Source organism: Salmo salar, chromosome ssa03 (genome assembly GCF_905237065.1).
Source record: "Salmo salar chromosome ssa03, Ssal_v3.1, whole genome shotgun sequence".
In the NCBI taxonomy this organism is placed as follows: Eukaryota; Metazoa; Chordata; class Actinopteri; order Salmoniformes; family Salmonidae; genus Salmo; species Salmo salar.
Genome location: NC_059444.1, coordinates 76,734,470 through 76,746,297, shown reverse-complemented (window position 1 = coordinate 76,746,297; position 11,828 = coordinate 76,734,470). Strand labels below are relative to the sequence as shown.

The window sequence follows — 11,828 nt, the reverse complement described above, 5'->3', positions numbered from 1 at the left end:
TAAAGTTTGATTTGATTTAACATAGGCTTGGGGCCTGCCCTTAGGGCTACAGGTCTTGTAATTACTCTGAAACGACACCCTTCAAAGCAGCTAAGAAGCCAGGCACCAAATACCAACCACAGACATCAAAATGAAACCTGAATAATATAACCCAAATAGCAACACATTGAAACATGGTAATCCAAGTAATTTTAGATTAAAGTATTAGATGATCAACGATCTAATTGATCGTAATAAACACTCCATAGAACACCATGAAGAAGTCCATCCATACCTTCATGATCCCATTCCAGTTGTCCCCAGTGGAGACCTGGAACAGAGTGAGGAAGGCCATGCCAAAGTTCTCAAAGGTAGCATGGCGGCTCATCCCCTTACATGGGTAGTCCTCGTTACACACTGGGAGAGGAGAGTAGGGAGGGAGGGAGGGAGGAATGTGGGGAGGAAGGGATAGGGGGAGGGATGGGGAGGTAAGAGAGAAGGGGAGAGAGAAACAAATAGAGAAAGATAGATACAGAGAGATTGGGAAACAGGGGGAAAGACGAAGGGATAGAGGGAGAGATAAAGATACATGAAGAGAAAATAACAGTTTATAGAGAGAACATTTATCTGTTCAGTCCTCTTAGAAACCAGCAATCAACAACAGCAGACGTGGTTGTTTGCTCCTGGTCTTAAAGCTGTCTTGGCTGATTGTTTACACATCTCTCTCCTTACTACAGTTGCATTTGGCTCTAAGCCTTTGCTCAAGACTGATGGGATGAGAGATAATCTCCAGCAGACATGACTAGAGTCCATAGAGAGAGTGTGACAGTTTGAAGACAGGCCTAGCTGCTTGGTTATTGTTTCTCCTTTCTAGTCTCCATGATACTTCTTGGCTCTGGCTGCATCGAGATACTTTACTGCAAGTCCCTTTCTATTTCTGTCTTGGCTCTGTAATCTAACAGGATTGGATATGTACAACTCTGAATGTGGCACGCCATTGGGTATGCAGGGTTTTGTTCCAGCCCATCACTACCAACTCACCCAGTTCTCCAAACAGCTCAACCCCCAGTGCTGCATAGATGAAGAACAGGAGCATGAAGAGCAGACCCAGGTTCCCCACCTGAAACACACATAGGAACAGTATTAGGAACTGTTTCTGCTCTATATTCTCTTCGTATTGAACCGTTATTTTGACAGGGACTCATGCTGAGTCCAAGGTCTCTTTTACAGATGAGCCCTGTAATGACAGAAATATATACATCAAACGCACTACAAAAGCAAAACAAAGATACAAAACACAATCATAGAACACAAACACAAACGTCCTTAGTCAGCCATCTGAATTGATGGGAGAGCATTATATACAAGGACATTCTCAAAGCTGCTAATGAGAACCTTAACAACCTTGTACCTAGCCGGTGGGGATTCCACTGGGGTGTCCCCACCCAGGCAGTGGCAGTGGTGGCAACACTAGCTGCAGTAACCCATGGGGAGGAGGTCACACTCAGACAATCAGAGAGGGGGCAAATTATTGTGGCCCTGGTGCCACAAAATAATCAAAAGTCTGACTGCACAGAGATGTTTGGGAAAATGGTCACAACGGGGGACCAGCGTTTGTGTGTTTCAGGGGAACGGGGTGGATCTGATCTCCATCACCTAGGACATGACAATGCTTAATCAAATCTCACATTTTTGCCAATTTTTTCTCAATCTTGCATGCTTTCTCAAACAGCTGTAACTGTATATGCAGGTCCTTTCTTAAGTTGCGCTCTGGGATGTAACAACCTTTGAGCATCTGAGCTCATGGTTGAGTGTGGGGAAAGAGGTTGAGTGTGTAAGTGTGTGTGGGTATGTGTGTGTATGTGTGTGTGTGTGTGTGTGTGTGTGTGTGTGTGTGTGTGTGTGTGTGTGTGTGTGTGTGTGTGTGTGTGTGTGTGTGTGTGTGTGTGTGTGTGTGTGTGTGTGTATCCCACATCTGTTGCAAGGGGGTAAGGATGTTAGGGACAATATAGGGGGAATCACAATAATTGTTTTGTAAAATAATAATTACTTGACAAAAATATAATGTAATGCAATGGCAATCGTGGTTATAGGTAACAATCCTTTGCACAAACTGACAACATTATTACGCATATTAATTGTAAATTATGTAAATTAAGATACGTAGGATATTTGAATATGTATCTATATATATATTTTAACAGCAATATACACTGCTCAAAAAAATAAAGGGAACACTTAAACAACACAATGTAACTCCAAGTCAATCACACTTCTGTGAAATCAAACTGTCCACTTAGGAAGCAACACTGATTGACAATAAATTTCACATGCTGTTGTGCAAATGGAATAGACAACAGGTGGAAATTATAGGCAATTAGCAAGACACACACATGCGCACGCACACACACTTGTTATGTTCTTCTATCCTCGTGGGGACCTAATATGTAATTTCCATAAAAAAATCATATTTTCCCTAATGCTTACCCTAACCCTAATTCTAACCCTAATTGTAACCCTAACCCTAACCCTAAACCTAACCACTAAGTTTAAAATAGCCTTTGTTTTTTTCCTTGCTTTACTATCCTTGTGGGGACTTTTGGTGATTTTAGATGAGTAAAAAACAGAGAATAAGGTGTGTGTATATGTGTGTGTCTGTGTCCTGCCTGGTGTGTATACAGGGAGTTTGCTCTAGATTGAAGTCCAAGTTAGATGTCAATCCAGGTCCCATGAACGTCTAGAATTGCCTTCAAAACCGGACACTAGGGGCAACAGTGAGTGTTATTATTTTCAAGTAGGCTGGCTGATTGTAAGGGGGTTGTAGACGGGAATGGTGGATAGGTGTAAAAGCCACTCTACGGCACCAAGGGTTGTGTGTTCAATCCCAGAGCTAGGATATCATTTTTTGTTTTTCTGTTTTAAGCCTTTCCTAAACTTTAACCCTTAACTTAATCACTCTGAATTAATTCCTAAACTTAACCCTATTTTAATCCTATCCCAAACATTAACCCTTAACTTAATGAGAAGTGTTTTTGGTTAGGTGAGTGTCTAAACTTAAACATCAAAAACCAACGTTTACCTTGACATCACCGATAGACTTTTGGAAAAATGCGGACAAATGTCAAATTTCGAAGTCAAACTGTGATACATTGTTGGTGGAAATACATGAATAATTCATCTCATCATGTGAGTGTTTGCTCATACCGTTATGTGATTCCCCATAGTGTTGTTATTTTGGCATGCTCACATATGTCATCATTCAGTGTGTGTGTGTGTGTGTGTGTGTGTGTGTGTGTGTGTGTGTGTGTGTGTGTGTGTGTGTGTGTGTGTGTGTGTGTGTGTGTGTGTGTGTGTGTGTGTGTGTGTGTGTGTGTGTGTGTGTATCCCACATCTGTTGCAAGGGGGTAAGGATGTTAGGGACAATATAGGAGGAATCACAATAATTGTTTTGTAAAATAATAATTACTTGACAAAAATATAATGTAATGCAATGGCAATCGTGGTTATAGGTAACAATCCTTTGCACAAACTGACAACATTAATACGCATATTAATTGTAAATTATGTAAATTAAGATACGTAGGATATTTGAATATGTATCTATATATACATTTTAACAGCAATATACACTGCTCAAAAAAATAAAGGGAACACTTAAACAACACAATGTAACTCCAAGTCAATCACACTTCTGTGAAATCAAACTGTCCACTTAGGAAGCAACACTGATTGACAATAAATTTCACATGCTGTTGTGCAAATGGAATAGACAACAGGTGGAAATTATAGGCAATTAGCAAGACACCCCCAATAAAGGAGTGGTTCTGCAGGTGGGGACCACAGACCACTTCTCAGTTCCTATGCTTCCTGGCTGATGTTTTGGTCACTTTTGAATGCTGGCGGTGCTTTCACTCTAGTGGTAGCATGAGACGGAGTCTACAACCCACACAAGTGGCTCAGGTAGTGCAGCTCATCCAGGATGGCACATCAATGCGAGCTGTGGCAAGAAGGTTTGCTGTGTCTGTCAGCGTAGTGTCCAGAGCATGGAGGCGCTACCAGGAGACAGGCCAGTACATCAGGAGACGTGGAGAAGGGCGTAGGAGGGCAACAACCCAGCAGCAGGAACGCTACCTCTGCCTTTGTGCAAGGAGGAGCAGGAGAAGCACTGCCAGAGCCCTGCAAAATGACCTCCAGCAGGCCACAAATGTGCATGTGTCTGCTCAAACGGTCAGAAATAGACTCCATGAGGGTGGTATGAGGGCCCGACGTCCACAGGTGGGGGTTGTGCTTACAGCCCAACACCGTGCAGGACGTTTGGCATTTGCCAGAGAACACCAAGATTGGCAAATTCGCCACTGGCGCCCTGTGCTCTTCACAGATGAAAGCAGGTTCACACTGAGCACGTGACAGACGTGACAGAGTCTGGAGACGCCGTGGAGAACATTCTGCTGCCTGCAACATCCTCCAGCATGACCGGTTTGGCGGTGTGTCAGTCATGGTATGGGGTGGCATTTCTTTGGGGGGCCGCACAGCCCTCCATGTGCTCGCCAGAGGTAGCCTGACTGCCATTAGGTACCGAGATGAGATCCTCAGACCCCTTGTGAGACCATATGCTGGTGCGGTTGGCCCTGGGTTCCTCCTAATGCAAGACAATGCTAGACCTCATGTGGCTGGAGTGTGTCAGCAGTTCCTGCAAGAGGAAGGCATTGATGCTATGGACTGGCCCGCCCGTTCCCCAGACCTGAATCCAATTGAGCACATCTGGGACATCATGTCTCGCTCCATCCACCAACGTCACGTTTCACCACAGACTGTCCAGGAGTTGGCGGATGCTTTAGTTCAGGTCTGGGAGAAGATCCCTCAGGAGACCATCCGCCACCTCATCAGGAGCATGCCCAGGCGTTGTAGGGAGGTCATACAGGCACGTGGAGGCCACACACACTACTGAGCCTCATTTTGACTTGTTTTAAGGACATTACATCAAAGTTGGATCAGCCTGTAGTGTGGTTTTCCACTTTAATTTTGAGTGTGACTCCAAATCCAGACCTCCATGGGTTGATAAATTGGATTTCCATTGATTATTTTTGTGTGATTTTGTTGTCAGCACATTCAACTATGTAAAGAAAAAAGTATTTAATAAGATTATTTCTTTCATTCAGATCTAGGATGTGTTGTTTAAGTGTTCCCTTTATTTTTTTGAGCAATATATAAAGCAAATTTAGGTGAAAGCATTGGAAATACTTTTAGTGGTTGATCTGCTTCTGTTCTGTGGGTGGCACTGTGTGCTCTTTTCGAAGGATGGGTCCTGGCCTTTCGGAGGCCCTGGGGATCCGGGGGGACGTTGGTGGTCTGCCAGTCACTGGGATGACAACCCAACTTGGGAGGGGCTTTGGCGGATGGAGTAGTGGAGAACAATTTGAGGGTCACTTATGGACACTCAATCACCATGATACTTTTTAATGGTAAATTTACAAACATATATTATCATGAATAGATTTGAAACTTGTATCTCATTATGGTAAATGATTAAATAAGTATAGCCAGTTATAATTGTAATGGCTTAGCAGATAATAATACAAATATTTTCCTGGCTTAAAGAGAAGGAATATTATATATTTTGTTTACAGGAAACTCATTCAACAATTTTAGATGAAGTTGAGTGGAAAATGGACTGGGGGGCTGAAATATACTTCTCCCATGGGCAAATTTTGATCAGAATGTGCAAATTGTCCAAACAGATCCGCAAGGTAAATGGATGATTTTAAATATGTTATTGGACCATAAACAGATATGGCTTATTGACCTTAACGGACCAAATAATGATGATCCACGCTTCTTTGAAAATATATATAATAAATGATCAACCCTGCAAGCAATACAAGACTCTATTATTATGGTGGGAGATTATAGCACTGTTTTAAATACCTCAATAGACCGTAAAGGAAATCACACTACAAACTATCACCCTCATGCACTGAAGGAAATCATGAATGTCATGGATAATGGGAACTAGTGGATATATGGAGGCTTAAATACCCTGACCTAGTGAGATATACATGGAGGAGGTTTAATATCCTGACCTAGTGAGATATACATGGAGGAGGTTTAATACCCTGACCTAGTGAGATATACATGGAGGAGGTTTAATACCCTGACCTAGTGAGATATACATGGCGAAGGCTCAATCAAGCTAGTCATCTTGACTTCTTTCTTATGTCATTCTCATTGACACCAAAAGTGGAATGTGTTGATAGGGGATATAATGTGGTCAGACCATCATATAATTGGCATATACATTACTCTTACTGAATTTCCACGTGGGCCAGGATATTGGAAATGTAATCAAAGCCCATTGGAGGATAACTTGTTTTTAACTAGGACAGAGGAATTTATAACTGCATTTTTCTGACATAACATAGCAATGTTATCAAGTGTAATATATTATAATAATAAAGCAAACTGGATGGAAAATGGGGGAAAATGCACCAAATTATTTTTTAATCTTCAACATAGAAATGCTACCAAAAAGAATGTACTGAAACTTGTTACAAATGACAGAGTGACCTATGATTCACAAAATGATATTTTGAAAGAGGAAGCAAAGTACTTTAAGCATATGTTTTTGTTTCAGTCTCCTCCATCTCCTCTAACCGAAGCTAATTGTATGGATTTTTTTTCTATTAATAATGTAAAATTAACAGCCAAACAGAAAGACTCATGTGAAGGTGAAATTATAGAGGAGGAACTTCTTGATGCAATTAAAGCCTTTAAGTCCAGAAAAACTCCAGGGCTAGATGCCATACCAGTTTTTTGATATACTCAGAGGACCGTTATTAGCCTGTTTTAACCACTCCTATGAAAGTGGTAGATTATCAGACACTCAACAAGAAGGTCTAATTTCATTATTACTGAAACAGGATACAAGTGGGAAATATAAAGATCCAGTCCATTTTTAAAATGGAGGCTGCTTACACTTGTGTTGTGTTATGATGCAAAATTCTAGCGAAATGTATAGCGCATAGAAATTAAAAAGGTATTGTCGGACATTATTCAATCTAATCAGACAGATTTTTTTTACATGGACAATACATTGGAGATAATATAAGGCAAGTATTGGAAACAATAGAACACTATGAAAAATCTGGGAAACCAGGCCTGCTATTCATAACGGACTTTGAAAAGGCTATTAATAAAGTACAGCTGGAGTTTATATATAAATGCCTGGAACATTTCAATTTTGAAGAATTTCTCATAAAATGGGTTCAAATAATGTAAAGTAACCCTAGGTGTGAAATAGTAAACGTCAAGAGGAGTAAAACAAGGTTATCCACTATCGGCATATCTATTTATTATGGCCATCAAAATGTTAGCTATTAAAATCAGATCCAACAATAATATTAAGGGATTAGAAATACAGGGCTTAAAATCAAAGGTGTGATTGTACACTGATGATTCATGTTTTCTTTTAAATCCACAACTTGGATCCCTCCACAGCCTCATAGAGGATCTAGATCGTTTTTATAACCTCTCTGGATTACAACCAAATTGTACTACATTATGTATTGGATCACTATTACTAGTATTGGACCTCCTTTGGTCGTCTCTCCTTCCAGTTCTCTGCTGCCAATGACTGGAACGAACTACAAAAATCTCTGAAACTGGAAACACTTATCTCCCTCACTAGCTTTAAGCACCAGCTGTCAGAGCAGCTCACAGATCACTGCACCTGTACATAGCCAATCTATAATTTAGCCCAAACTACTACCTCTTCCCCTACTGTATTTATTTATTTTATTTATTTTTCTCCTTTGCACCATATTATTTATATTTTATCTCTGAACTTTCTTCAAACTACAAATCTACCATTCCAGTGTTTTTCTTGCAATACTTTATTTACTTTTCCACCATGGCATTTTTTTTGCCTTTACCTCCCTTATCTCACATCATTTGCTCACATTGTATATAGTCTTATATTTTTTATTTGTATTTTTTTTTTCTACTGCATCATTGATTGTATGTTGTTTTACTCCATGTGTAACTCTGTGTTTTTGTATGTTGTCGAACTGCTTTGCTTTATCTTGGCCAGGTCGCAATTGTAAATGAGAACTTGTTCTCAACTTGCCTACCTGGTTAAATAAAGGTGAAATAAAAAAATAAATAAAAAATTAAAAAAATACTACTTTTACTTTACCATGTAGTTGTAATGTGTACGCTGGGAGTCGGGAGTAGACATGACAGTAAACCCCTCACTGATGCGAGGCTCCAGCCACAGGACGCCAACCAGAGGGACGTCTCAAGGACCAGGAATGGGCCGGTTGCTCTGCTGAGGCGCTGGAACCTGTCGTGCCGGCTGAGGCACGGGAGCCTGACGAGCTGTCTAAGGCACAGGAGCCTGACCAGCCGTCTGAAGCGCTGGAGCCTGACGAGCCGTCTGAAGCACTGGAGCCTGACGAGCCGTCTGAATCGCAGGAGCCTGACGAGTCATCTGAAGCGTGGGAGCCTGACAAGCCAGCTGAGGCACGGGAGCCTGACGAGCCGGCTGAGGCATGGGGAGCCTGCCGAGTCAACCAAGTCTTGAAAACCTGACGAGCCAGCGGAGGCATGAAAGCCTGACGAGCCAGCGGAGGCATCCCCGGTTGCTTCGACAGCGGCATTTGGACCCGGCAATTGGACTCCCAGATGCTCCCATTTGGTGAGGTGTTATTCTGGAATGTGTACGCTGGGAGTCTGGAGTAGACGTGACAGTAGTTTACCAATAAAATGGTCTGATGGTGATGTGGATATAGTACTCGGTATACATATCCCGAAATAAATAAATGATCTCACTCCAATACATTTTTTATAGAAAGGTAAATACCTTTCCATTTGTGGAAAAATCACCCTGATTGACTCTTTCGTCATATCCCAGTTTACCTATTTGCTTATTGTCTTGCCTACACCTAGCGAACAGTTTTTTTTTATTATATAAGAAAAAAATATTCAATTTTATTTGGAACGGCATTCCAGACAAAATTATATAATGAATATGAATTCGGAGGGCAGAAATTATTAAATATTATTGCATTAGACCTTTCCCTAAAGGTTTCAGTCATACAAAAGTTATACTTAAATTCGAACTGGTTCTCTAGCAAATTAGTAAGAATGCCTCACACTATGTTCAAGAAAGGTCTTCTTCTGTCACAGTATCCACCGAGGATGGCGCCCCTCCTCGGTCAGGCGGCGCTCGGCGGTCGTCGTCGCCGGTCTTCTAGCTGCCACCGATCTATGTTTCTGTGTTCTTTGTTTTTTGTCTGATCTAGCCCGCACCTGTCTCTTGTCTGTCATTAGTGGGGAAGTATTTAGTTAGTTTCTTTGGGTTCGTCTTTGTGCGGGATTGTTTGTTCGTCAACGGGCAGGTCTGTGAACGTTCTGTGCTTTTGCACATTTTTTCCCCAGCGGATTCTCGCTAGAGGAATGTTGTATTTGCCGGGCTGCGCCCCGTGCGTATTTTTGTTTTCTCTGGGTTTACTGTGTTCCCGTGTGGTCTCTGGGCGCACCCTATGCCCTTTTGTTACGCCGAGTGGTTTTTCGGTGCAATAAATATACCGTTCTACGGCACTACTGGACTACGTCTCCTGCGTTTGACTCTGCCCTTTCCTCCTGCCTTAAGGAACCGTGACAGAATCCCGCACCACTAAAAATATGGAGTCAGCAGGAGCGGAAGCACCGTCAGTGGCAGAACAGGTGTCACAGCACTCCAACCTCCTCCACCGCCTGGGTTCGGCGATGGACCAAGTGCTGGCCAGATTGGAGAACTGGGAGAGAGGGGCTTCACCCACCGGACCAGCTCCGGTTCCTCAGCCGGCGCCCCAACCAACCCCCCCTGAAGCGGGTGCGAGCGGCATCCGGATTGCGCCACCGAGGGAGTTTGACGGGACAGTTGCGGGATGTAAGGGGTTTTTGCTACAGGTTGAACTCTACCTGGCGACCGTTCGCCCCTCTCCCTCCGACGAAGAAAAGGTGAGCATCCTCGTCTCTTGTCTTACGGGTAGAGCCCTGGAATGGGCCAACGCGGTTTGGAGTTCAGGACTCTCGCCGCGGGGTCGGGGTGGAATGAGCGGGCCCTGATGGATTATTATCGCTGCAGTCTCCGAGAGGATGTCCGCCGGGAGCTGGCCTGCAGGGACCATGCCATCACACTGGACCAGCTGGTGGATTTATCCATCAGAGTGGACAACCTGCTGGCTGCCCGGGGACGTTCCAGTCGAGGCCTGTTCGTTCCACCTCCCATCCCTCCTGCTCCACAGCCCATGGAGATAGGAGGAGCTGCATCGAGGAGGACCGGGGGGGGGGCCTCTCCTGCACCCAGTGCGGGCGCAGAGGACACACTGCGGACCGGTGCTGGAGGGGTCCCCCCGGGAGTTCGGATGGCAGGCAGAGCACTACATCGACCCCTCAGGTGAGTCAGCACCAGCCACACCCAGAGCCCCCTGTCGACCACCTATACACTTCAGTTTGTTTTCCCGATTTTTCCCCTCACTTCCAGTATAAGGCACTAGTCGATTCAGGTGCAGCTGGGAGTTTTATGGACCGTGGGGTCGCTAAGAGGTTAGGGATTCCCCTGGTTCAGCTGGACCACCCCTTCCCTGTGCACGCCTTAGACAGTCGACCACTAGGGTCCGGCCAAGTGGGGGAGGCTACTGTACCACTGGTTATGGCGACGTGGGGGGGTCATGTGGAACGTATCAGCCTCTTCCTCATTGACTCCCCGGCGTTTCCAGTGGTACTGGGTATCCCCTGGCTAGCCACTCACAACCCTCAGATTTCGTGGAGACAGAGGGCTCTTAAGGGGTGGTCGAGGGAGTGCTCAGGTAGGTGTATAGGAGTTTCCATTGGTGCAACCACGGTGGAGAGTCCAGACCAAGTCTCTACCGTGCACATTCCCTCTGAATATGCCGATTTGGCTATTGCCTTCAGTAAGATGAAGGCGACCCAATTACCACCCCATCGACAGGGGGATTGTGCGATAAACCTCCAGGCTGACGCGGTCCTTCCTAAAAGTCACGTGTATCCTCTGTCTCAGGAGGAGACAGTGGCTATGGAAACGTATGTCGCTGAGTCCTTGAGACAGGGATACATTCGGCCATCTAAATCCCCTGTCTCCTCGAGCTTCTTTTTTGTGAAGAAGAAGGAGGGAGGTCTGCGCCCGTGCATTGACTATAGAGGTCTAAATTCGATCACAGTGGGGTTCAGTTACCTGCTACCTCTCATTGCTACGGCGGTGGAGTCATTTCACGGGGCGCGCTTCTTCACCAAACTAGATCTCAGGAGCGCATATAACCTGGTGCGTATCCGAGGGGGAGACGAGTGGAAAACCGCATTTAGTACCACATCTGGCCATTATGAGTACCTCGTCATGCCGTATGGGTTAAAAAATGCTCCCACTGTCTTCCAATCCTTTGTGGACGAGGTTCTCAGAGACATGCTCGGACAGGGTGTGGTGGTGTACATCGATGACATTCTGATCTACTCCGCCACATGCGCCGCGCATGTGGCTCTGGTGCGCAAAGTGCTTGGGCGGCTGCTGGAGCATAACCTATACGTCAAGGCTGAGAAATGTGAGTTCTCCAAACGAGCCGTCTCTTTCCTGGGATATCGCATTTCCACCACAGGGGTGGTGATGGAATGTGACCGCGTTACGGCCGTGCGTAATTGGCCGACCCCTACCACGGTGAAGGAGGTGCAGCGGTTCTTGGGGTTCGCCAATTATTACCGGAGGTTTATCCGGGGTTTTGGTCAGGTGGCAGCTCCCATTACCTCACTGATGAAGGGGGGTCCAGTGCGACTGCGATGGTCGGCAGAGGCGGACA

General features: G+C 44.6%; 1 protein-coding gene across 1 annotated transcript in view; it reads right to left on the bottom strand.

Annotated features, from left to right (window-relative positions):
• Window positions 1-220: 220 nt before the first annotated feature.
• The window catches only part of LOC123741851 (voltage-dependent T-type calcium channel subunit alpha-1I-like), an 18,139-nt gene continuing 6,531 nt past the window's right edge, over window positions 221-11,828 (bottom strand). The window contains exons 5-6 of the mRNA XM_045716071.1: window positions 1,021-1,099; window positions 221-396 (exon numbers count right to left, since the gene is read on the bottom strand). Coding sequence (XP_045572027.1) covers window positions 221-396; window positions 1,021-1,099 — 255 coding nt within the window. The remainder of the gene's footprint in view (window positions 397-1,020; window positions 1,100-11,828) is intronic.